This window comes from Canis lupus, chromosome 15 (genome assembly GCF_011100685.1).
Source record: "Canis lupus familiaris isolate Mischka breed German Shepherd chromosome 15, alternate assembly UU_Cfam_GSD_1.0, whole genome shotgun sequence".
In the NCBI taxonomy this organism is placed as follows: Eukaryota; Metazoa; Chordata; class Mammalia; order Carnivora; family Canidae; genus Canis; species Canis lupus.
In genome coordinates, this window is record NC_049236.1 from 23810540 (window position 1) to 23832784 (window position 22245).

The window sequence follows — 22245 nt, forward strand, 5'->3', positions numbered from 1 at the left end:
CCCCATTGCACAGTTTCTTGCAAGTAGAAAGTGCTTAATTGATCTTGAAAGAACAAAGACCTGAACCAACATCAACTGTAGAGGAGCTCATTGCTTATACTTCATCTAAAGCCATTACTTCTCACCTGTCTCCTTTTATTCAGCTCTGTGAGCCACTTTACTAACAGAAATCAGAGGCAATATTTCCATATATTTCAACTTTTAAATAATTTTCGGTGTACAATATTTAGTCACTTGGAGGTCAAAGTTACAATATAGTCACTGGTTCTTTTAGACAAGAACCTGCGCAGTTTCCTCACCTGAATCTTCTGTTACTCTTGCATATAACCTCACCAAAGAACTTCCATAGACAAATCAAGTCTGAATTTTCTTAAAGAACATCCTTTATCCATCTCTCTGCTTCCTGCTATATCTTCCATTGTCCCTTCCAATGACCCAGATCCTACCTTTCTTCAGAGTTGAGCCAAATCAGACTTTCTCCAGCCGTTCTGGAACTCAATTTATTATTCTCAGATGAGGTACTAGTAGAGAATATGTTACTGATATTCACTAACTTTAGCTCCTCTCTTCCTACCGTCTCTGCCTGTAAGATCAATGACATTCTCATGCATCTTCTCTCCTTTATTATGTCTTTTTAAAAAGATTTTATTTATTTATTTATTTATTTATTTATTTATTTATTTATTTATTTATGAGAGACACAGAGAGAGAGGCAGAGACACAGGCAGAGGGAGAAGCAGGCTCCATGCAGGGAGCCCGATGCGGGACTTGATGGCGGGACTCCAGGATCACACCCTGAGCCGAAGGCAGGCGCTAAACTGCTGAGCCACCCAGGCATCCCCTTATTATGACCTTTTAAATTGTGTACTCAGAAGCATGAATGTTTGATAAGTAATTGCTGTTCAATAAATACTGTTATCCTATAACATACTATAAATTCCATCCTGTCCATTTATCTATCAATAGTTCCTATAATATTGTATATTTGTGATTTACTGTTTATAAAACCCTTTGCTCACCTCGCAAAGCAAGCTTGTGAGATAGTCATATTATTTTATACACAATTCATATAAAATACATATAAAATTTGAACTTATTAAGGAAAACGGGCTTTCCAAAATCAAACAGCTAGTAATTAATTTGTCTCAGATCTAGGAATGTTGGTCTTCTTATTCTTGGTCTAGTTTTGTTTCTACTACAGGTGTTGTATCAAAGAAATTTGTTCGTATGTTGTTTCCAAGTTTCCACGATGATCCTTCATTGTGGATAAAAGTCACATTATTAGGCTGTCCATGATGACTCATTGCAGTGATGAACCTTGAGACAATACTTCTACAACTCTTGTTTTTTTCTTTTTTCCCCAAGGATACATATGTATATATTTAATTCCAGTATAATTAATGTACAGTGTTATACTAATTTCAGGTGTACAATATAATGATTCAACAATTTTATACATTACTCAGTACTCATCATGATAAGTTTACTCTTAATCTTCTTCACCTGTTTCACCCTTCCTACTAACCCTCCTTTCCTTTGGTAACCACCAGTTTGTTCTCTATTTTTAACAGTCTTACTTTTTTGTTTGGCTCTTCCCCTCCCTCACTCACCCTTTTATTATACAACCCTGTATTTCTAAGACCAAAGCTCAAAAATCCAACAAAACGGCCATTTGGTTCCATTAAAAAACACTAAATTTGTTGACTTGTTGATGCTCATTCTATGTATTTACTCTGTTGATATTTTATCAGCTCTTCTCTTCATCAACACCATCATCATCATCATCTCTGTCACCATGTGAATATGTATCATTAAATTGATAGTTTTAGTTCAGATACATAAATCATAACAGAGCATTTAGAAAAATAAACATGATTTTCTAAATTAAAGACCTACATTTTGAAAAGCTATTTGGGTGTTTTTATGCCTGCAGAACTGTGTTTCTTATATTAAATTGAAGGTAGAAATACTCAAAATACTGAACCTTATTTTTATTAATACTTTACATTAAAGAGAATATAAGCACCTTTATTTTTATTAATACTTAAATCATTACTTTTATTAATACTTACATTAAAGAGAATATAAGCACCTTTAGAATTTTTTAAATTTTGATCTTTCCTGAGTATCTGAAAAATGCTTTATTAGGTATTCATTCATTCAATGATACCTATTGAGAGTATAATATACTAATGCTTGTTTGTTTATTTGTTTTAGGTACTGAGATTATAGCAACCAAAAAACCCCCAAAATTCCAGCCCCTGTGGAGCTAACATTCTTAGGATAAACATGAGACCAAGAAAAATGGACTTCTAGAAGTCTTCAGTGGTCAAAAGTTTCAATTAGCTGATGTGATTGTCTTGTCTAATAAATAAATGATCAAATGAGTAAATCCTTGTAGGATTTCTTATTCACTTTAAATAAAAGGCCCTAAGCACCAAAAAAATTTATATGTGAATCATCAAGATTGATCCATCTATCTAGAGAGTAAATAATTATGTCACTGCTTCTTTCTTTCAACATGAGGAATTGAGTCAAAGAAGATGAGTATGGCTAAATTTATTTGTTTTTAAAACATGTATAATTTCTCCTTCACTCTGTATTTGCAACTGACTAAACAAAACAGGCAGGTGCTCAAGGACCATAGTCAACGATATTTCTTTCGTAACATTAAGCATTGAAAACATTTCTGGGGATCCCTGGTGGCGCAGCGGTTTGGCGCCTGCTTTTGGCCCAGGGTGCGATCCTGGAGACCCGGGATCGAGTCCCACATCGGGCTCCCGGTGCATGGAGCCTGCTTCTCCCTCTGCCTGTGTCTCTGCCTCTCTCTCTCTCTCTGTGACTATCATAAATAAATAAATTAAAAAAAAAAAAAAGAAAACATTTCTGTGTGTAGAGAAAAGAGGTGTTGCCTCTTTCTGGAATAAGATGTGATTGCCTTATATACAGTTTCATTTCACCAATTTAGATTTTTTTATGTATTTGTAGCTATATAACTAAATGAATAATACAAAAGGTAATAATTTAAATTATTATTATGTATTTGAAGGACAGATTACTAAATTAGAGAATTATTTCTGAATATAGAAACAGTAAATCAGTAATGGAGTAAACATAGGGCAAGACCTGCTGAGCAATAAGAGGTACTTATTTATTTTATTTGAGGCAATAGGAAATCATAAGGATTTCATATTTATTTTTGATGAGCTATAGATAGCATTTTAGTTTAATGTTACCTTGATATTGTGGGTTCAATTAAAGAGCCAGTTCTCATTTTCAATTGGTCAAGTTCGGATCTCAGCTTTTCAATTTCTTCTGCTAATCTTTCCTAAAAACCAAAGAAATTTTACTGAGAAGATATGTAAATGCCAATAATACCAACATTCAATTATGATAAACCAAGCTAACAAGCTTAATGGCTTTTTTAAAATATAAAACTGATGGATATATTTTTATTAAAGATTATTAGACATGACAGTAAAATATGTCTAAATTTTTCCTTATAATGAAAATGTGAATATCAGAAATCAGTAATAAATTATCTATAATATCTGACCTTCATTAATCCTAAATTTTTGCAAACATACAGGAATACTAAGATCATGACTAGCTATGTATACATTACTTCAAAATGCAGTCATAATGAGAGCCAGTTCAAAAAATACAGAAAAGGTCTTATTTATGTAGTAAGTGAAGGACTTTGATTATTTTATAAGCAGAGTAGTGCACATGGATAAAGGAGAAAGAAAAATGGATTAAAAAGATGTGGAAAAAATCATTACCTGATACAAATTAAAATTATCAGCTTGCCATTAGTAGTATTATTTGTACATCTGAAAATTTTCTCAGATTGGTATTACAGTTTCAGTCTGTAAATTTTTTGAGTGGTCTTATAGTCCTTAATTAAATGCTTATGTAAGCATTTAATTCTGTCTGCATGATTATAACTTTTATAATGTTATAAAAATTTAAATGTATCCTTCTGGACTTTCTATTGCTCTTTATTTTTCCCATTTCAGCAGCCAATGCTTGACATTTTACTTGACTCATATTTCATTTCTCACTGTACTTTTTTGTTAATGTGGCTTTACCAATATTTCTCTCATCTTTTCTTCTTACTATCATCATTTTACTTTACATATTTTTTACTTTTTTTCTCTGCATTATTTCACCAGCTTCCACAGAGGTGGTGCTGACTTCATTCTCTTCTCTATACACTCTTCTGTAGTTGTGTCATTTTAATTTTTTTAAAAAATGTATTTATTTTAGAGAGAGAGAGAGAGAGAACATAAGCAGGAGGGGCAGAGGGAGAGAGAGAAAGAGAAAGAGAGAGAGAGAGAGAATCTTAAGTAGACTCTGTGCTGATTGTGGAGCCCAATGTGGGGCCCAATCTCAGGACCCTGAGATCATGACTTGAGCTGAAACCAAGAGTTGGTTGCTTAACTGACTGTGCCACCCAGGCACCCCTAGTTGTGTCATTAAAAAATACATATGATCAAATAAATCATTTGCCTAAGATATTCAATGGTTTCTTATTCCATTTATTAATTCATTTGTTAGCTATTTCCACAAATTATACATAAAGCACCTCTGTTGTGCTAAGCACTATGTTAAAATAGCAAAATAAAAAATTCCCTGTCCTCATATAATTTATAATCTAGTAAAAAAGACAATAAACAAATAGTATCTATAGGATGTTGGTAGGAAAAAGAAGATAAGAGAGTCATTCATGGAAGGGATCTCCAATAAAGTGTTATTTGAGCAAAGATCTAAAGAAAGGGAGGGAGTTAAAAATAAATGAGAACCTCTTAGGAAAAGGCATAACAGGGCAAATGCGCCTTATTGGGAGGAGTATATCTGTTGAAGGAGTGGGCAAGGAAGTCACTCTGGCTGAATTGGACAGATTAAAGAGAAAGACAGATAGGGAATAGATTTAGAAAAGTGTGTTTGCAGGACTGGGAAAGGGTAGTCTGGAAAGGCCTTGTCAACCATTTAAAAATCTTTAGCTTTTACTCTGATTGAGATTGGAAATGACTGAAGGATTTTTGAGCAGAGAGATGATATGATCACTCTAAGAGCAGTGAAATTGACTGTTGAATAAGATTGGGAGGAAGGGAAGAAATAAAATTATTACCGTTCATCCAAAAACATGGGCAAGACGATTGTGGCTTGGACACTAATGGTGTCAGAAAGAGAATGGCTGGATTTCAGTTATATCTTGAAGACATAACTAACAGAAGTTGCTATTGGACTGAATGTGGGGTATGAGATAATGAAAGGGGTCATGAATAACTCCAAGGTTAACCTGAGTAAGAGAAGGAGTTGTGATTTACTGAGAAGGCAGCTGCTGGTGTTCAGGGTGGAGGGACCGACTTGTGATGTCTGAGGTGCCAAAGTGTCCAAAAAAAGATACTATGTTGGCTTACATGAGCTCTCTCAGCAGAGAGGACCCAGTAGGTGATCTAAATTTGGAAATGTTCAGTATATAGATGGCATTTAAATCCGTGAGATCAGATGAGACTGAACTCAGGGACTGAACATGGAGAAGAAATTCGAAACCAGTCCTAGGAGTTTCAAATTTTGGAGATCAACATGATGCAGAGAAACAGTAAGAAGAGGTTGAACAGACAGGAGTTTTTGCTAATGATGTACAGTCAGTTATAGATTATGGAGTGGAAATTTGAGAAGTTCTAGGCGATGTAGTTAGATGAGGAACAATGTTTCAGCTGTATGGGATGATATTCAGAAATGAGATATGACCTGGGATTTGTTTCCTCTAGTTACTAGCATGAACAAGGGTGCAAAGCTTGGAATGCTTAGTTCTGCTGGTTGCTTCGGCAGATTGTTGAAGCTACAAGGCTTGGGTAGGTGGTGGGGGAGTGGGTTCTGGGGATCCTGCCAGGAGCACACAGAGCTTTGGATAACATAACATTGCATAACAGGACCAAATCCAAAATCCACAATCTGGCCACAACCTAGTTCTTTAACCACATACAAGTCACAGCAAACTTCCGGTGATTCAGCAAATCAATCATCTTTGTTTTTTCTCTGTGCTATTGCATGGGTTCCGTCCTCTGCCCAACCCTCTCTATTTGATTTTATATGCCTTCAAGAGCATATATGCCTGATGAAATGGCATCTCCCCTGTGGAGATTTTCTTAACAACCTCAGAAAGAATTAGATACTATCTTTCAGGCACCATCTTGTATTACGATAGCAGATCTATCTTTCAGGAGATGGTATATACTCTGACTGTGGGACCAAATAGTTTTAAATTAATAACATAATATGTATCATTCAGTGGGGCTAAATATACAATTGTTCTTTTTTTTAATCTTCATTCTCTCATCTTTTCCAATACTTTGCCTATGCCACACTATTGCCAGATCTTCCCTCCTTCCCTCCTTTGCTCCCTCTCTCTCTTCCTTCTCTTTTGTTCAGCACCATTTGTAGGTTACTTCTTTTTTTTTAAAATTTTTTTAATTTATTTATGATAGTCACAGAGAGAGAGAGAGAGAGAGGCAGAGACACAGGCAGAGGGAGAAGCAGGCTCCATGCACTGGGAGCCCGATGTGGGATTCGATCCCGGGTCTCCAGGATAGTGCCCTAGGCCGAAGGCAGGCGCCAAACCACTGCGCCACCTAGGGATCCCTGTAGGTTACTTCTTAAATTAATGATTAGATGTTATTTGCCTATGCTAAACAAAATGAAGTCAGACACAACTGCTAACAGGAATGTATAGGCTAATGAAGGAGGAGAAGACATATTAGCAATTACAGCCTTTAGCATTTCATTATTTGGTCCTTATCTGCCTCTTCTATCCTACAATAAGAATAACTGACTCCAGCCAGACTGTTATGCTCATTATTATTTAAGATATCAAACTCCCTACTTACCCCCTCCCCACACAAAGCACCTGCAATCATGCCACATGCACTGTATTTGAAAAGCTTGCAGCCTAGTCCTACCTTTCTTTAAAGTTTTGTTGATTCACACCTTCCTGAAGCCTTATTTACAGCAGCCATGCATGGTGAGCTCCCCTACCTGTAGCTCTTACTGTTTCACTCATTTGACACTTGGCATCTGCTACTCTGCAACTCGCTGTTTTGTCAAAGCTATGTTCTCTCTCCTCAATTAGATTTTTCAGCTACTTTGGAGTTAGGATCTTGTTTACAAATATATAACTTAGCATAATTTATCATACAGAATAGATATTTAATACTTTTCTGCCAAAATGATACCTCAAACTAAAGACAAATTAGTGCATACATTTTTATTCCATTTGTATAAAACACAAAAAAATCAAAAGCATTTTTTTTTTCCTGTTAGAAGTCAAACAGTGATTATCGTTTAAGGTAACATAATTGTACGTTAACATGAGGGGGGCTACCATAGTGTTGGTTTTTAGTGTGTTTAGTTTATAAAAATTCCTCACGCTTTTTCTATACGTGCACACTCTTCTGTATGCATAATATAAAAGTTAAAAATTTTCTAAACAGATAACATCCTAAACTTCTTTCTTATCAAATTTATTTTACAACAAAACATTCATCAGTGTAAAATAGAAAAATGGGTAAAATGTAAGTTTCCATTTTACCTTATCATGTAAAGATTCTTCTAGATTCTTTCTGAAAGTTTCTGATTCTTGAATTAAAACATTCTAAAGAAGAGAAAAAATAAAGAATTAACTAAACAGAAAATAATTAAATATGTAGATTAATTTTTTATTGCTCAAGAATCTTCTTTGATTCCTTCTCTTTGATTCCTTCTTTGGTGCAACTATTTCTTGGTTTCCGTGGAAACCAAATTTAAATAGAATCTTTAAACACGATACTTTAACATTTAGAAAAATACATAATTTAAGTGGGAAATGTTATTTTGTTCACTTGGATTGACGAGTGGAATAAATATTATCTTTTAAGCTATTTTTATTTTCCTCATCTCAGTCTTTTAAAATTTGAAATAATTAGGTTAATCTTAAAATGAGCATAAGTGAGTAATAGTGAAAAATATTAGCCAAAGTTGTATAGATAAAGAATTCAGATGAACTCATTTTTATTACTTAAAGAAAAAATAAATTATCAGATCATATTTTTGGAAAGTTTAATTTCTGGACTTCTATTTCAAAAACAGAATAATTAATTTCTAATGGTTAAATTATTAGAGAAATAAGAATCGAAATTTTAACTATTTACAAAACTGTTATATCTCATGATGTGGGAGTACGTTGTTTCATAGATATTTTTTTAAATGTTGGCATGAAAATATTACTATTGTAAAAGCTTTAAACTTTTTAATATTTACTACAAAGCATGATTTAAAATAATGTATTATTATCTAATTTAATTTTAGTAAAATTAAACTAAGTGTGTAGCAATTGGCAAAGTGGCCATGCATTTGCAGTTGAATGGGAAGAAGGCATGCCTTGTCACTTTATAATGAGTAAATTAATCAGTCTACTTTAACAATTCCACAAATATTTTTTCCTATTTTAGTTTATTGTATGGATGAAGGGGAAACCTGTGGCATAAGTAACGACTGGCATTCCTCTAAATTTCCAAGATGATTTGTCCACCTGGGTTTTAGCCCCTACCTTCATTTATACTCTGGAATTGGCAACCAGCTCACATAACTCGTGCTGGTCTGGTAGCTGCTATCAATGAGATGTATATAATTGTAAATGGTATTATTGCACATTGTCAAGAAGAGCTTTTATTTATTTATTTTTTGAAACAATGCAGCTGAAACTATTGCATTACTTAACTCCGTACTGGGATTAATACTAGTTCTACTGGTAATATAAATTCACTCTTTCGGTTTTAAAACTTTTAGATTAGTAGTAGATTCAGTTAGTCGAAACATTTGAATAGTTCAATGCAAGATGAATCCCTACATACTCCAAAATATTGGTTTTTGTCTTATCATTCTTTTTTTTGCACCCCAGGCGAAGGATAACTACAATATTTTATTCACAAAACACATTTTAATGCATTTATCTAGATGATCATGCTGATATGCAAGATTTACATACCATGCAGCATTTGTTATTCGTTTAAAAATTTATCTTATACATTTTTACAGAAACTACTTGTTCAATTTTTTAATTATTTAATTATTTATTTATTTATTTATTACTTGTTCACTTCTAAGAATAAACCATATATACTTGAGGAAAATAAATGGATCTTCTGACCAGTACAATTAACGCAGCAGGGTATAAAACAACCATGATCATAAGAGCATTGCTAAACATTGATGTGATTCTACTCTCCTTGTCATTTTACCTTCTCTTCTAGAGCGGCCATTCTTTCCTTTAAATGTAGTTGTAAGCGTTCATTGGATTCAGTCAGAAGTCTGTCCACAGTATCAGATAATCTTTTGTTGTGTTCCTCATTCATTTTCTCTCTTTGCCTAGCCTTACGTTCAAGAAAAAATAAATACATTTGACATAAAAGTCATTTACAAAAGTATTTTAAATTTTTCTAGTTTTAAAATGGGATTTCATTTTATGTCTGGTGTGATTACATTGGCAGAAACTTTTTTTTCCTTTTAAATGCAGAGAGAATATTCATAAGATTTTAAGTATAACCCATAATATAGAAAAACATTCATTTCTTACATGCCCATAAACTGATGATTGAGGGGAGAGGTTCTTGATATACATACTCTTTGAAGTTCTTGATTTTTCTCTTCAAGTTGACCTTCTAGATGTCTCATACGTTCCTCAATGTTTCCATGTCTCTCTTCAGCCTGTTAAGAAATATGAAAAACGTACCTGACCTGTAAGATTTGATTAACACTTTCCCTCTAAATAAATTGAAATAAAATGTAAAGCAAGCTACTACCAACTGCAAATGTAATTTTCAAAAAATAAACTTTCTTTAAACAGGCAGCTGAACAGCATTGCTTGAAATGTGTCAGCTACAAAGGCCTGTTACATCCAAGCATCAGCAAAACATTGGACTTATTTATGAGCAATGAAATCAGCCAAATGTAACATGCAGACTGTGCATGGTTTGAACACAAACCTGCCATTGTCCAATCTTAAGCTCCTGAAGCACTGAACTGCACAGATGGTTGATTATCAATAAATAAAAGTAACATAATTTTTATAAATGAAAAGAAAAACTTAGATGGATTCTATTTAGCAATAGAAAGTAAAGTCCAGTAGGACTACCTTCCTACGTATGGAGATCATTTCTTGTAGTTTAGCTTCCATAACATATTGATAATCATCAGATGAGGTAGAAGAGGTTGGATCAGACTAACAAGTCAAGGAAAAGGAGAGGGACAAAATTGAAAAATCAGAACTAAAGACACTGACACTGAACAGAACATAGCACAGAATGCTTAAAAGAAAAATGTGACAGCAAATTTAATACTTTAATAGACAAAATTTTATATGGAAAGAACTACACTGATATCTCGTGAACACGATGCAGTCAATGGTTATAAATGAAAAACAATGATATGCCCAAATAAAAAGCTACCAATCTAAGGTATGGAAGGTTAGTGATGACTGGCAATGAAAGACTACTACAGAATGAATTAAAGCAACTCTGAAAAGAGTCATGTAATAATTGGAATTATGGGAAACCAAACACTAGAATATGTCTCTGATAGATTGTTAGAAGTTTTATATTTTGGTTTGTTTGTTTATCATATTACTTAAAAATAATGGAAACAATGTATCTCAATGTTGAGGTGTATGCTAAGGCAATGACCCAGGTGAAATAAATTTGGAACGAAATTTATTACAAACCTAACACTCTAGAAATCAAGAAAAAGCTAAGCCACGGGGTTAATTATTATGGCTATTCTCCAATTCAAGCAGGATTGAGTTTCCTCAGCAACAGTGACAAGCTTACAAAATCACTTCTGGTCTCTGAATACAAATCATGACCATAGGTCTAGAACCTTAGCAACCTATCCTCAGATACAGTCTTAATTTGAAGTTTTAAATCCAAGTGGTTCAAAGTCCTCAGATTATCAATATTTGACAATATGCTCTGAGAACAAGGAGATTTATCTATGAACTCCCCTGAATGACACTATGAACTACCCCAAAACTGCTTCTGTGTTGATTTGTTGCTATGGAAACAAAATGGTGCCCTAAGTGAATAGGTGGCTTGGTGTCTTTGTGAGCTCATATTTGCCCAGTGCTGGGGTTAGTTACATGTCTTGGAGGTGATTGTCAGGTTACCACAGACACAGAGTGTTAACACATGTGACATTGCTGATAGCCGAGTTGTATTAGTATGTTATGCACAGATTACATGTAAAGTTAAATCAACATTTTAATCATAAATACAAGTAATTATAACATCAAAATTATCCTATGTCAGATCTATAAGATTGAACTCCAGAGCATATTCTATTATATTTTATAAGTTTATTCTAAAACAGTGAAACTTACTTTATGCAAATATAGGACTATATTTAAATATGTCATGCAGTACCTGAAAAGAAATAGTAGCCTATTCATGTATTGGCTCATATGCATATATACTATTTTATGCGACAAATTCCAACTAATCTATAAGATACATATTTGACATTTAACTGGTGTACTTATACAAATTATGACTTTATATTTACATTTCCTTAAGATTTTCCTTTTGATATTGTTTAATAAATAGGAAAATAATGAAGAAATAACAAATAAGCAATTTCTCTCCCCAAACATCCAAGCAAAAGAAACACAGAAAGCTACCATAGTTTCCAAATGCCACAAAATGGTTTCCTAATATCACTTAAAAACCTAGAATTCAAATAAGAATACCGTAAATGGGTCAAAATTTTGTTGAAATTAAATAATCTAAATTCATTAAGGTATCTGTATCTTTTAAAAGTACATTTTAACAGGTAGTTGGTGTTATAAAAATTAACCAGGTGACTGATTAATTTTAATCAGTGATTAAGGTAGTCAAGGCATGAACACTTCAATTTCCAAAACTGTCTCTTCAAAAACACAAACCCAGTGGATCTTCTAAAGGTCCTTAAGACTTCTATCTACCTCTTTCCATCTTAAGTATTGAAAACATCAAACATTGTGAAAACTCACTTCAGATGTTGAACAAGAATTCTGTCAAATTTAAATTACTTTGTTATTATGGATAGTTTTTATTGGTACTAAAAATGAATGAAATACCTTATGGAATTCAAGATGAATTATGTCCTTGCTGAGGAATATGCATTTTAATTAAAGAAGTAAACATTATAAATCATAAAACTGGGAGCCCAAAGTCTTTATTGTTTAATTTTGTATATACTTGCCAAAGTCAAATAATAACTTTTATCCATAATCAATCCTTCTGACTTTCTAAAGTCTTAAATGAGCTTTACTTACCTATCTACACGTACACACACACACACACACACACACACACACACAGCTTACCAACCAAAGAATATATCCAGACATCATTTCTATACAAAAAACTGGGATCAACTTTCAACTACTATTGATTCATATTCATCTTAGCTTTGTGGAGACTGCAGTTTAAGCAATTCATGTATCTCTTGATGGGATATAGGGCTTATCTTGGTTTCACTCTGATGTGACACAGGAAAATTTCAAATGAGCTACAGTTTTAGAGGAAATTATACATTGAAATGGCTTTGAGAAAAGCATGAATATATTTGAAAATGGAGAAGAAATAAAAGCTAAAGAGAAGAGGATCAAGGAGAAAAAAAGTATAGGTAGCTGATAACTAAAGCAGAAAAAAAATAAAAAGGCCAAATTAAATGTCTGAAGCATTATTTAGAATGCCATTCATAATATAGGAGAGGGAAGCCTAGATTTAAGCTAAGCAGAAATCTTTTTAGTTTAGTGTCAAAAATACTAAAAAGTAGAAAAAAATTATGATGATCAATAATAGTGATATACTGAAAATGAAAATGACAATGAAAAAATAGATAAAGCAGGTTCTAGAGATAGTCCCTACATTTCTGTGAACTGAAAAGAAAAAGTACAAGATCATTATAGCCATGAAACTTGGAAAAACAAATGAAAAAGTACCTTCAAATGTTATAAAAATATTATCAGCAGAGAGAGTGTGTTGAGGATAAAACCTCATCACTGACAAATCAAATGTGTATTAAATATAGCAATAATTTAGAAACTCTGTACTTGAAATAATGGTGTTGATATTAAGTCAGCCTGAAAAAGAGTGGTTAAAAAAGAGAAGCAGAGTGAATTCCAGTATTTTAAATACTTCCTAAGAAGGATAAAACTACTGAAAAGAGAAATCAAAAGGATTCAGATGAAGTAAAATTTTAGCAACATACTATTAAGTAGAAGTAAACCAGGGAAATAATTGTGGGTACATGAATGAATACATGTAACAAAATAAATAAATACGTAAGACCCCCCGAGAAAAATGAAGTATAAAAATGGTAAGGCACCTATTTCAAGTTTTTTAAAAATATTTTAAGTTTAGGATTCTTAGGAATATATAATCTGAAGCCTTGTAAGTCAAGTATTATGCTTTAAAGTCTGTTTCATCCATATTCTATCAGAGGCTAGTTTGGAGCTATTATTTGGTGAATTGTGTTACTTTGAGAGATTCCAGATTTTCTTGCTATTTTACTCAGAATAATATTGGTGATTATTTTACAAAAGTTATTTTTATTATTAGCTACTCACCTCAAGCCCCCTAAAATAGTTGAATAACTTTATATTATTAAGTTCATGTTCCTCAAATGAAAAGCCTAAGTGTGTGTGTGTATATATATGTATCTCCATACTTGAGTAATTTAAAATGTACTTTCAAGAAAAAATAGAATAGTACTACTATGTTTGCACATTTTTATAAAATTTGGAGAAAATTTCTCAAATGAAATGATAAATTTATCTTTATCTTAGAAATCACACATTTCTGAATTGCCAGAAGGGTTTATGGTATGTCTATGACTATAGAAGGATCCAGATTGTAACATTACCCTAATCACACTAATGTTTTATTCAGGTAGTTATTCCGATACTCTGTAGACAACCAACTATTCCAATACTTTCTAAACCTTGCTGTACTTTGCAAATGTTTGGCTTTTCACTACCTGATTAATTACCCTATTTTACCAGCAGGCATCAGTCTACTGTTCCTCTTCAATCATTTGCTTTTTTAGGAAAGTAAATGTGTGTGCCTGCTTTTATATTGCTGCATCAATTGTTTTGGATAGCCCCTACTGTCAGAATTTGTGTAACTTGCAGTTCACGTATCTATCTTACCCATTTATTATAGTGGCACTGAAAACTTAGCACAGAGCAAAAATTGCATGAATATCTAAAATTTGTGCACATTTTTGGGGTGCCTGGGTGGCTCAGTCAGTTGAGCATCTAACTCATGGCTTTAGCTCAGGTCACGATTTTATGGTTCTGAGATTGAGCCCCAAGTCAGGCTCTGTGCTAAACACAGAGACTCCTGGTGAGGAGTCTCTCCCTAACCCTCATCCCTGCTCCCATTCTCTCTCTCACTCTCTCCCAAAATAGATAAATAAAGAGACAAATAAAATTTTTTAAAATATACATTTTTTAACTGATATTAAAAGTAACACATGGTTTTACTGAGCAAATCTAAACTTTTATTGTAGTGACATAGATAAACACTTTGAAGCAATATCATTTCCATTTGACTGTTAAAGGTTAGAATAGTCATTTTAACATTATAATGGTTGCAAAATTCTAAAATATGCAGACAGTTGCAGAATCTAATAGCCATAGCATGGCAGATAGTTTTGAACATCCCTCAGATCACTATTGAATTTAATTGGTTCAGAAGAAATTGTAACTATTAAAATCACTTTCTGACTTTTAATGGTTTTAGAATCTAGACTTCCACAGGGCCCTAGGTGGCTCATTTGGTTAAGCATCTGTCCTTTGGCTCAGGTCATGATCCCAAAATCCCAGAATCAAATCCTGCATTGGGCTCTGTGCTCAGCTGGGGCCTTTTTTCCCTCTACTCCTCCCTTGTCACTCTTCTTTTCCTCTACTCCTCCCTTGTCACTCATGCTCTCTCCCTCTCTCTATAATAAATAAATAAATTCTGAAAAAATAAATAATTTAGACTTCTACAAATCTAACTTCTAATTTCAAACAAATTTTTCATAGTACAGTCAGAAAACAATCAACTGCTTATGGTATTTCCTACATTTTTAATACCAATTTATGTTAAGTCTATTAAATTATTATGACTTATCTATGCACGTATTAAATATCATCATTTGTCTATAGTTGGTGATTATTCTAATGTGCAAATATTATCATGGAAGATTAACCATAAGGATGTGAAATTTTGTATTTCCTACTGAAATAGGAAGAGGTATCATCACATTCATATGCAAATCATTCATGGCAGTGTAAATAAGATATATAACATGAAAAATTCATCTTACCAAGAAACCAATATAGTAAAGATTAAATAAATTTAGATTTCATAAAACCTAAAGAAAAATCTACAGATTTTATTTGGATTATTAATCATTTCTGTCAGTATATCTAGGTTGACTAAATGTGTTATTGCAATACCTTTGTCAGGGCTGCAATTCTCTGAGCCAGTTCAGCCTCTACTTCAGGTAAGGTCTCAGCTTTTCTCATAGTCTGCTGCAGCTTTTGCTCAGCCAGCTCAAGACGCTCTTGTAACTGTCTGTTCTTCTCTTCCATCTGAAATAGGGATGGAAAAAGAGACACTTAAGGAGTCACTGTGAAGATAACAATCGCCAGTCACTAGGGGTTCTGAGCTTCAGCCGTTATTCTAGACTTAAAAATCAGCTGCTTCTATCACATCTAGTATACAAAGAGATGACTATGTTCATACTTTCATATCTTACTTACATTCCTTAATAAAATTCAGCACATTAAAAAATAGAAAGATCTTACCAATGGCAGCAGAAAGAAAAAAAGTTACTAGTGAGTATAAACCTGGACAAATAGATTATAACTCAATACTAAGGCTTCAGCTGTACCATGATAGCATGATATTGAAAATTATAGTATTAACTGGAGTGAGAGATGGAATGTAGCACAATGGTTAAGAGTCCAGGCTCTAGAGATGGTGTTGACAAAACCTTCTTTCTGAAAGGCCAGAAAATAAATATTTTAGGCTTTGTTTATCATTTAGTCTCTGTCCCAACTATTCAATTCTACTATTGTAGCATAAAAACAGTCATAGACAATGATTAAATAAATGAGTATGGCTATGTTTCAACAAAATTTTATTTAAAAAACAGCGCCAGAGTTTTGACAGATGGGCCACAGTTTGTCTCCTCTTGCTCTAGAGCCAAATAGACTTGGGCCTCCGCTAAAAACTCTAGCAATTACCAGATCTGTGACCTTGGAAGAGTTTTCATGTCTCTGAACCTTAGTGCCTCAATATAATAATTACACTTACTTCACAGGAGATGGTTAGATTTAAGTGAGGTAATACACGTTAACTGTTTAGCAGTTTCTGGTTCATGTCTAGATCCAAAGTAAATATTAGTCATTGTTTTTATTATCATTGAGACAAATTTATAAATTACATACTAAAAACCCACATCTGTTTAGTCTATTCTAAATTTTAGGGAATGACTGATTGCAAGAAATACGGAATTTTATTTACTCCAGGTTTTGTGAGACTGGAACATAACCAAGACCGAGATACTCAACCTGCCGTAGGATGGCCTCTTTATTTGCTAACTCATTTTCTAGTTTATCATTCATGTCATGTATGGAGGTAGATTCTCTCTGAGCACTGAGGTAACGCTTCTCAAGAGTTGTGATTCTTTCTTCCATGTCTTCCTTCTGTGCCATGGCCTACAATTAAAATAAGAAAGTAATTAAAATCAGATTTCAGATAGTTTAATGTATTGTCTTGTTATTCAAATAAACTAATAAGATTTAAAAGCTATTGTTTTCTTGAAGTAATATTCATGCCTTTCTTTTCAAGGAAGGTATGCAAGGTATCATGTGCATTTTCCCAATTTATCTGTCAGAACTCTTACATGTTGGGTTAATGAAAAGTTTCCCTCTCTGACAATGCAGTGGAGTACATGAAACTGCCTATTTTAGACCTGGCATTCTTAGAAAAGTGACAGATAAATTAGCTCATTCTACAGTAGAGATAAGTACAATTTGGGTAGAGTTGTAAACCAGAAAATTGGTAGAATGGTGGCTACTGTTCCAAACTGCAAAGCCATCTTCCATGAGAACAACTAATATCATCAGTATTCTCATCTTCAGATAGAAATAAGAGTAACTCAATAGTTAAAAAAGGAGGCAAAAAAAGTAAATTTGAGTCATATTTACAAATGAATTGACAAATTGAAACTTAACCATTTCCCTTCTTATATATATGCTAAATAAAAATAAACACACAACTCTAGGGAAAAATCAACTATGAGTGCAAATAGAGTAAACCATGGCATCAATGATATTCTATAACAATAGTTTTTTAAACTATCTAATTCATAGATAATATGGAGATAATTTTATCTTCCTAACAGCTTATATGGAAATTTACTAGGAGGTGTATAAACTACTTTTTAAAGAAGATATTAAGAAAAGTCAGCTGCAGATGTGAGTGTCATGGAAAAACTGAGAGCTTTTCCCCTAGTCAGGAACATGACAGCAATGCCCACTCTCACCACTGTTGTTCAACGTAGTGCTGGAAGACCTAGCCTCAGCAATCAGACAATAAAAAGAAATAAAAGGCATTCAAACTGGTAAAGAAGAAGCTCTCACTCTTCACAGATGACACAATACTTTATATGGAAAACCCAAAAGACTCTACCCTAAAATTGCTAGAACTCATACAGAAATTCAGCAATGTGGCAGGATATAAAATCAAGACATAGAAACCAGTGGTATTTCTATACATTAACAATGAGACAGAAGAAAGAGAAATTAAGGAATCGATCCCATTTACAATTGCACCAAAAAGCATATGAGATACCTAGGAATAAACCTAACCAAACAGGTAAAGGTTCTGTGCTCTAACAACTACAGAACACTTAGGAAAGAAATTGAAGAAGATACAAAGAGATGAAAAAACATTCCATGCTCATGGATTGGATGAATAAATATTGTTAAAATGTCTATGCTACCCAGAGCAATCTACATATTCAATCCAATCCCTCTCAAAATACCATCAACATTTTTCACAGAGCTGGAACAAATAATCCTAAAATTCATATGGAACCAGGAAAGACCACGAATAGCCAGAGGAATGTTGGAAAAAACCAATGCTGATGGCATTACAATGCTGGACTTCAAGCTCTATTCCAAAGCTGTAATCAGCAAGACAGTATAATACTGGCATAAAAACAGACACATAGGTCAATGGAATTGAACAGAGAACTGAGAAATGAACCCTCAACTCCATGATCAACTAATCTTTGACAAAGTAGGAAAGAATATCCAATGGAAAAAGACAGTCTTTTCAACAAATGATGTTGGGAATATTGGACAGCCACATGTGAAGAGTGAAACTGGACCATTTTCTTATACCACACATAAAGATAAACTCAAAATGGATGGAAGACCTAAATGTGAGACAGGAATCCATCAGAATCCTAGAGGAGAACATAGGCAGCAACCTCTTTGACCTTGGCCATGCAACTTCTTGCTAGACACATCTCCAAATGCAAGGGAAACAAAAGCTAAAATGAACTTTTGGAATTTCATCAAGATGAAAAGCTTTTGCACAGCAAAGGAAACAGTCAACAAAACTAAAAGGCGATCTGTGGAATGAAGAAGATATTTGCAAATGACCTACCAGATAAAGGGCTATCATCTAAGATCTATAAAGAACTTATCAAACTCAACACCCAAAAATCAAACAATCCAGAAAAGAAATAGGCAAGAGACATGAACAGACATTTCTCCAAAAAAGACATACAAATGGCCAACACATGAAAAAATGCTCACCTTTATTCAGCACCAGGGAAAAACAAATTAAAACCACAATGAGATACAACTTCACACCAGTCAGAATGGCTAAAATTAATGAGTCAGGAAATGACAAATGTTGGCAAGGATGTAGAGAAAGGGGAGTCGTCTTACACTGTTGGTGGCAATGCAAGCAGTATAGCCACTCTGGAAAACAGTGTGGAGGTTCCTCAAGAAGCTAAAAATAGAGCCACCCTATGACCCAGCAACTGCACTACTAAGTATTTACCCTAAAGATACAAATGTAGTGATCTGAAGGAGCACCTGCACCCCAATGTTTCTAGCAGCAATGTCCACAATAGCCAACCTGTGGAAGGAGCCTCAGTGTCCATTGAAAGATGAATGGATAAAGAAGATGTGGTCTATGTATACAATGGAATATTACTCAGCCATCAGAAAGGATGAAACCTTACCATTTACATTGACGTGGGTGGAACTAGAGGGTATAATCCTGATTGACATGAGTCCATCAGAGAAAGACAATTATCATATGGCTTCACTCATATGTGGAATTTAAGAAACAAAACAAGATCATAGGGGAAGGGAGGGGAAAATGGAATGGAAATAGAGAAGGAGACAAACCATGAGAGACTCTTAACTATCAAAAAAAAAAACAGAGTTGCTGGAAAGGAGGCAGGGGTTGGGGTAACTGGGTGATGTGCATTAAGGCGGCCACGTGATGTGATGAGTACTGGGTGTTACATGCAACCGATGAATTACTGAACTCTACATTTGAAACTAATAATGTTCTATACGTTGACTAATTGAATTTAATTTTTTTTAAAAAGTAAGCCTCATGAGACTGATCTGGTTTCCTGATACTGTGGGAGAGCTTCCTTGCATAAGGAGTCTAAAATTGAGATGATGGTGGTGGTTTCCATGCATTACCATCCAATTCTTTTGATCAGTCTTCCTAATCCGTCCTTTGGCTCCTCTCCTTCAGGACCCAGAGCCAGTCCTGCCACATGCACAGAGCAAATAAATTTTCTTCCATTTTCCCCAAAGAAATAGAAGCCCTTAAATAGATAGTTCTCCTGTGTCCTAGTCTTCCCTCACCACCAACTGGAAATAACCACATGCACAAATCATGAACTTCCAGCTTGCACTTAGGAACAGGTGTACTACTTTTTCTCAAAGTTTAATCAGTATCTGTGCTCTAGATTTTATATCTTTTCTGCTTTCGGGATCCCGATCACTTTTTTGTCCTGGATTTTCAAGATGATAGTGGGAGCAAATCCCACAACTACAGTTGAAACAATGAGGCAGGAGGAAAAGGAATGATTCAAAGAAAACAAAAAAGAATGATACATTATCTGCTTGACCGTTTATCTTAACTGCATTGAAATTATGGAATTTACTAATCAGGTCTGGTTAGTGGGAAGATATGCCATGGTTTTAAAGACAAGTAAGCAAATTAATGTATCAAGTAACTAGTCAAATCCTAGAAAAACAAAAAGCTGTACAAGAGGAAATACCATCATAGGAAACCACCACTTGGATCAGCCGTGAGAATGACTGACACAGCCATAGTAACAGTGACACTAAATGCAATTTTGAGGTAATTGCAGTAGGAGGATGGGTGGAGGAGAAAGGAAGGGAGAGAATAAAAGAGCTAAAATCCTCATATAATAGCAAGGCATAGATTAAGTTTAAATAAGATAGAAAATAGCACAAGTAACCGCCAATTAAGAATCTCAGACAAGTAAGATGGGAAGTGGATGGGCACTCTTCATGATTGTGTATGTTTGTGTGTATGTATTGAGATTCGTACCCTCTTACTATTATTTGACTTTGAAAAATTGTGTATATATAAAAATTAAAAGCAATTACAAAACAATATTTCTACCATGAAATCCATCAGGTCCTTGGTCTCCCTGCCTCCCCACAAAACATCTTTTCTTGTTAGAATCATCCTTGGAGGGGCACCTGGGTGGCTCAGTGGTTGAGCATCTGCCTTTGGCCCAGGGCGTGATCCTGGGATCCTGGAGTCAAGTCCCACATCAGACTCCCTGCGGGGAGCCTGCTTCTCCCTCTGCCTGTGTCTCTGCCATTCTCTCTCTGTACCTCTCGTGCTGCCATTCTCTCTCTGTATCTCTCATGAATGAATGAATGAATGAATAAATAAATAAATAAATAAATAAATAAATAAATAAATAAATCTTTTTTTTTTTTTTAAAGAATCATCTTTGTAATCTTCACCCAAACTCTTCACTAAATAGCCTAACCTGTATCTTGCTATTGGTTTTTTTTCCTGCTTCCTCATTCTCTAACCCGCTGACCAAGAAAGAATACTAAATGCCAGTCTGATCATACTCCTTTTTGACTTAAATACTGTTATATGTCCACCCCTCCCCCTGTCCCCCCATCTTCAGTGAAAATCAGAGCTACAATGCCTGGTAAATAAGTGGATTCATGACCTGACATATCTATCTCTGTGTATTGGGATGAATAGCATACTCCTCAACCCCCTATCCACAAATTCATGTCCACCTAGCATCTGTGATTGTGATCATATTTGCAAATAGGGTTTTACAGATGCAATCAAGTTAAGATGACATTATATAAGATTAGGATGGACCATAAATCCAGTGACTGTTCTTATAAGGGGAGGCAGATTTGGAGACACAGAGAAAAATGCACTGTGAAGAGGGAAGCAGAGACTGTAGTTACACTGCCGTCAGCCAAGAGCACAAGGATTGCCAGCAACCACCAGAGGCTAGAAGTGGCAAAGAAGGATTCTTCACTAGAGTCTTTAGAGGATGTATGTCCCTGCTGACACCTTGACTTAACACTTGGAGCTTCCAGAACTGTGAAAGAATAAATTACTGTTGTTTTAAGTCACCCAGTTTTTGGTAATTTGTTACAGGAACCCCAAGAAACTAATGCACTCTGTGACTTCATTTCTGCCTGGAATGCACTTTTCTTACCTTCTTTGTCTACCTCAATCCTACTGACCTTCAAGATCCAATAAAGACTACTTTGCTATTATATTAATATTAAAGTTCAGATGTCTAAGTTTGGCAAAAATTACCCAGACTAATTTTTTTCAACATTATCTACACATCTCTAGATTAGCTGATATGAACAAAAGCTATTACTTGAAAATATTTTATTTTAAATTTTGACTCTTTCAAGTTTATAATATTATTTTTTGGTTCACAGAGGGTAGAGTTTATCATCTTAGAGGATTCTTTTTGAGTACTTGTATCCTGTTAATTTCATTCTCATAAAGAACTCTGGGAATATTATATCGATTTTGAATCTAGCCTACATATATAAACTTCTAACTACATTATAATAGCAATAAATACAGTTAAAGA

General features: G+C 34.1%; 1 protein-coding gene across 23 annotated transcripts in view; it reads right to left on the reverse strand.

Annotated features, from left to right (window-relative positions):
- PPFIA2 (PTPRF interacting protein alpha 2) overlaps nt 1–22245 on the reverse strand; it is a 469116-nt gene that overhangs the window by 90718 nt on the left and 356153 nt on the right. For 15 of the 23 annotated variants that reach the window (XM_038558539.1, XM_038558538.1, XM_038558548.1 and 12 more), the window contains 7 exons: nt 16646–16792; nt 15527–15661; nt 10178–10264; nt 9667–9750; nt 9285–9416; nt 7598–7660; nt 3237–3328 (listed from right to left, as the gene is read on the reverse strand). In XM_038558539.1, the coding sequence (XP_038414467.1) occupies nt 3237–3328; nt 7598–7660; nt 9285–9416; nt 9667–9750; nt 10178–10264; nt 15527–15661; nt 16646–16792 (740 nt within the window). The remainder of the gene's footprint in view (nt 1–3236; nt 3329–7597; nt 7661–9284; nt 9417–9666; nt 9751–10177; nt 10265–15526; nt 15662–16645; nt 16793–22245) is intronic. The other 8 variants (XM_038558557.1, XM_038558551.1, XM_038558550.1 and 5 more) reach the window with 1 other exon arrangement.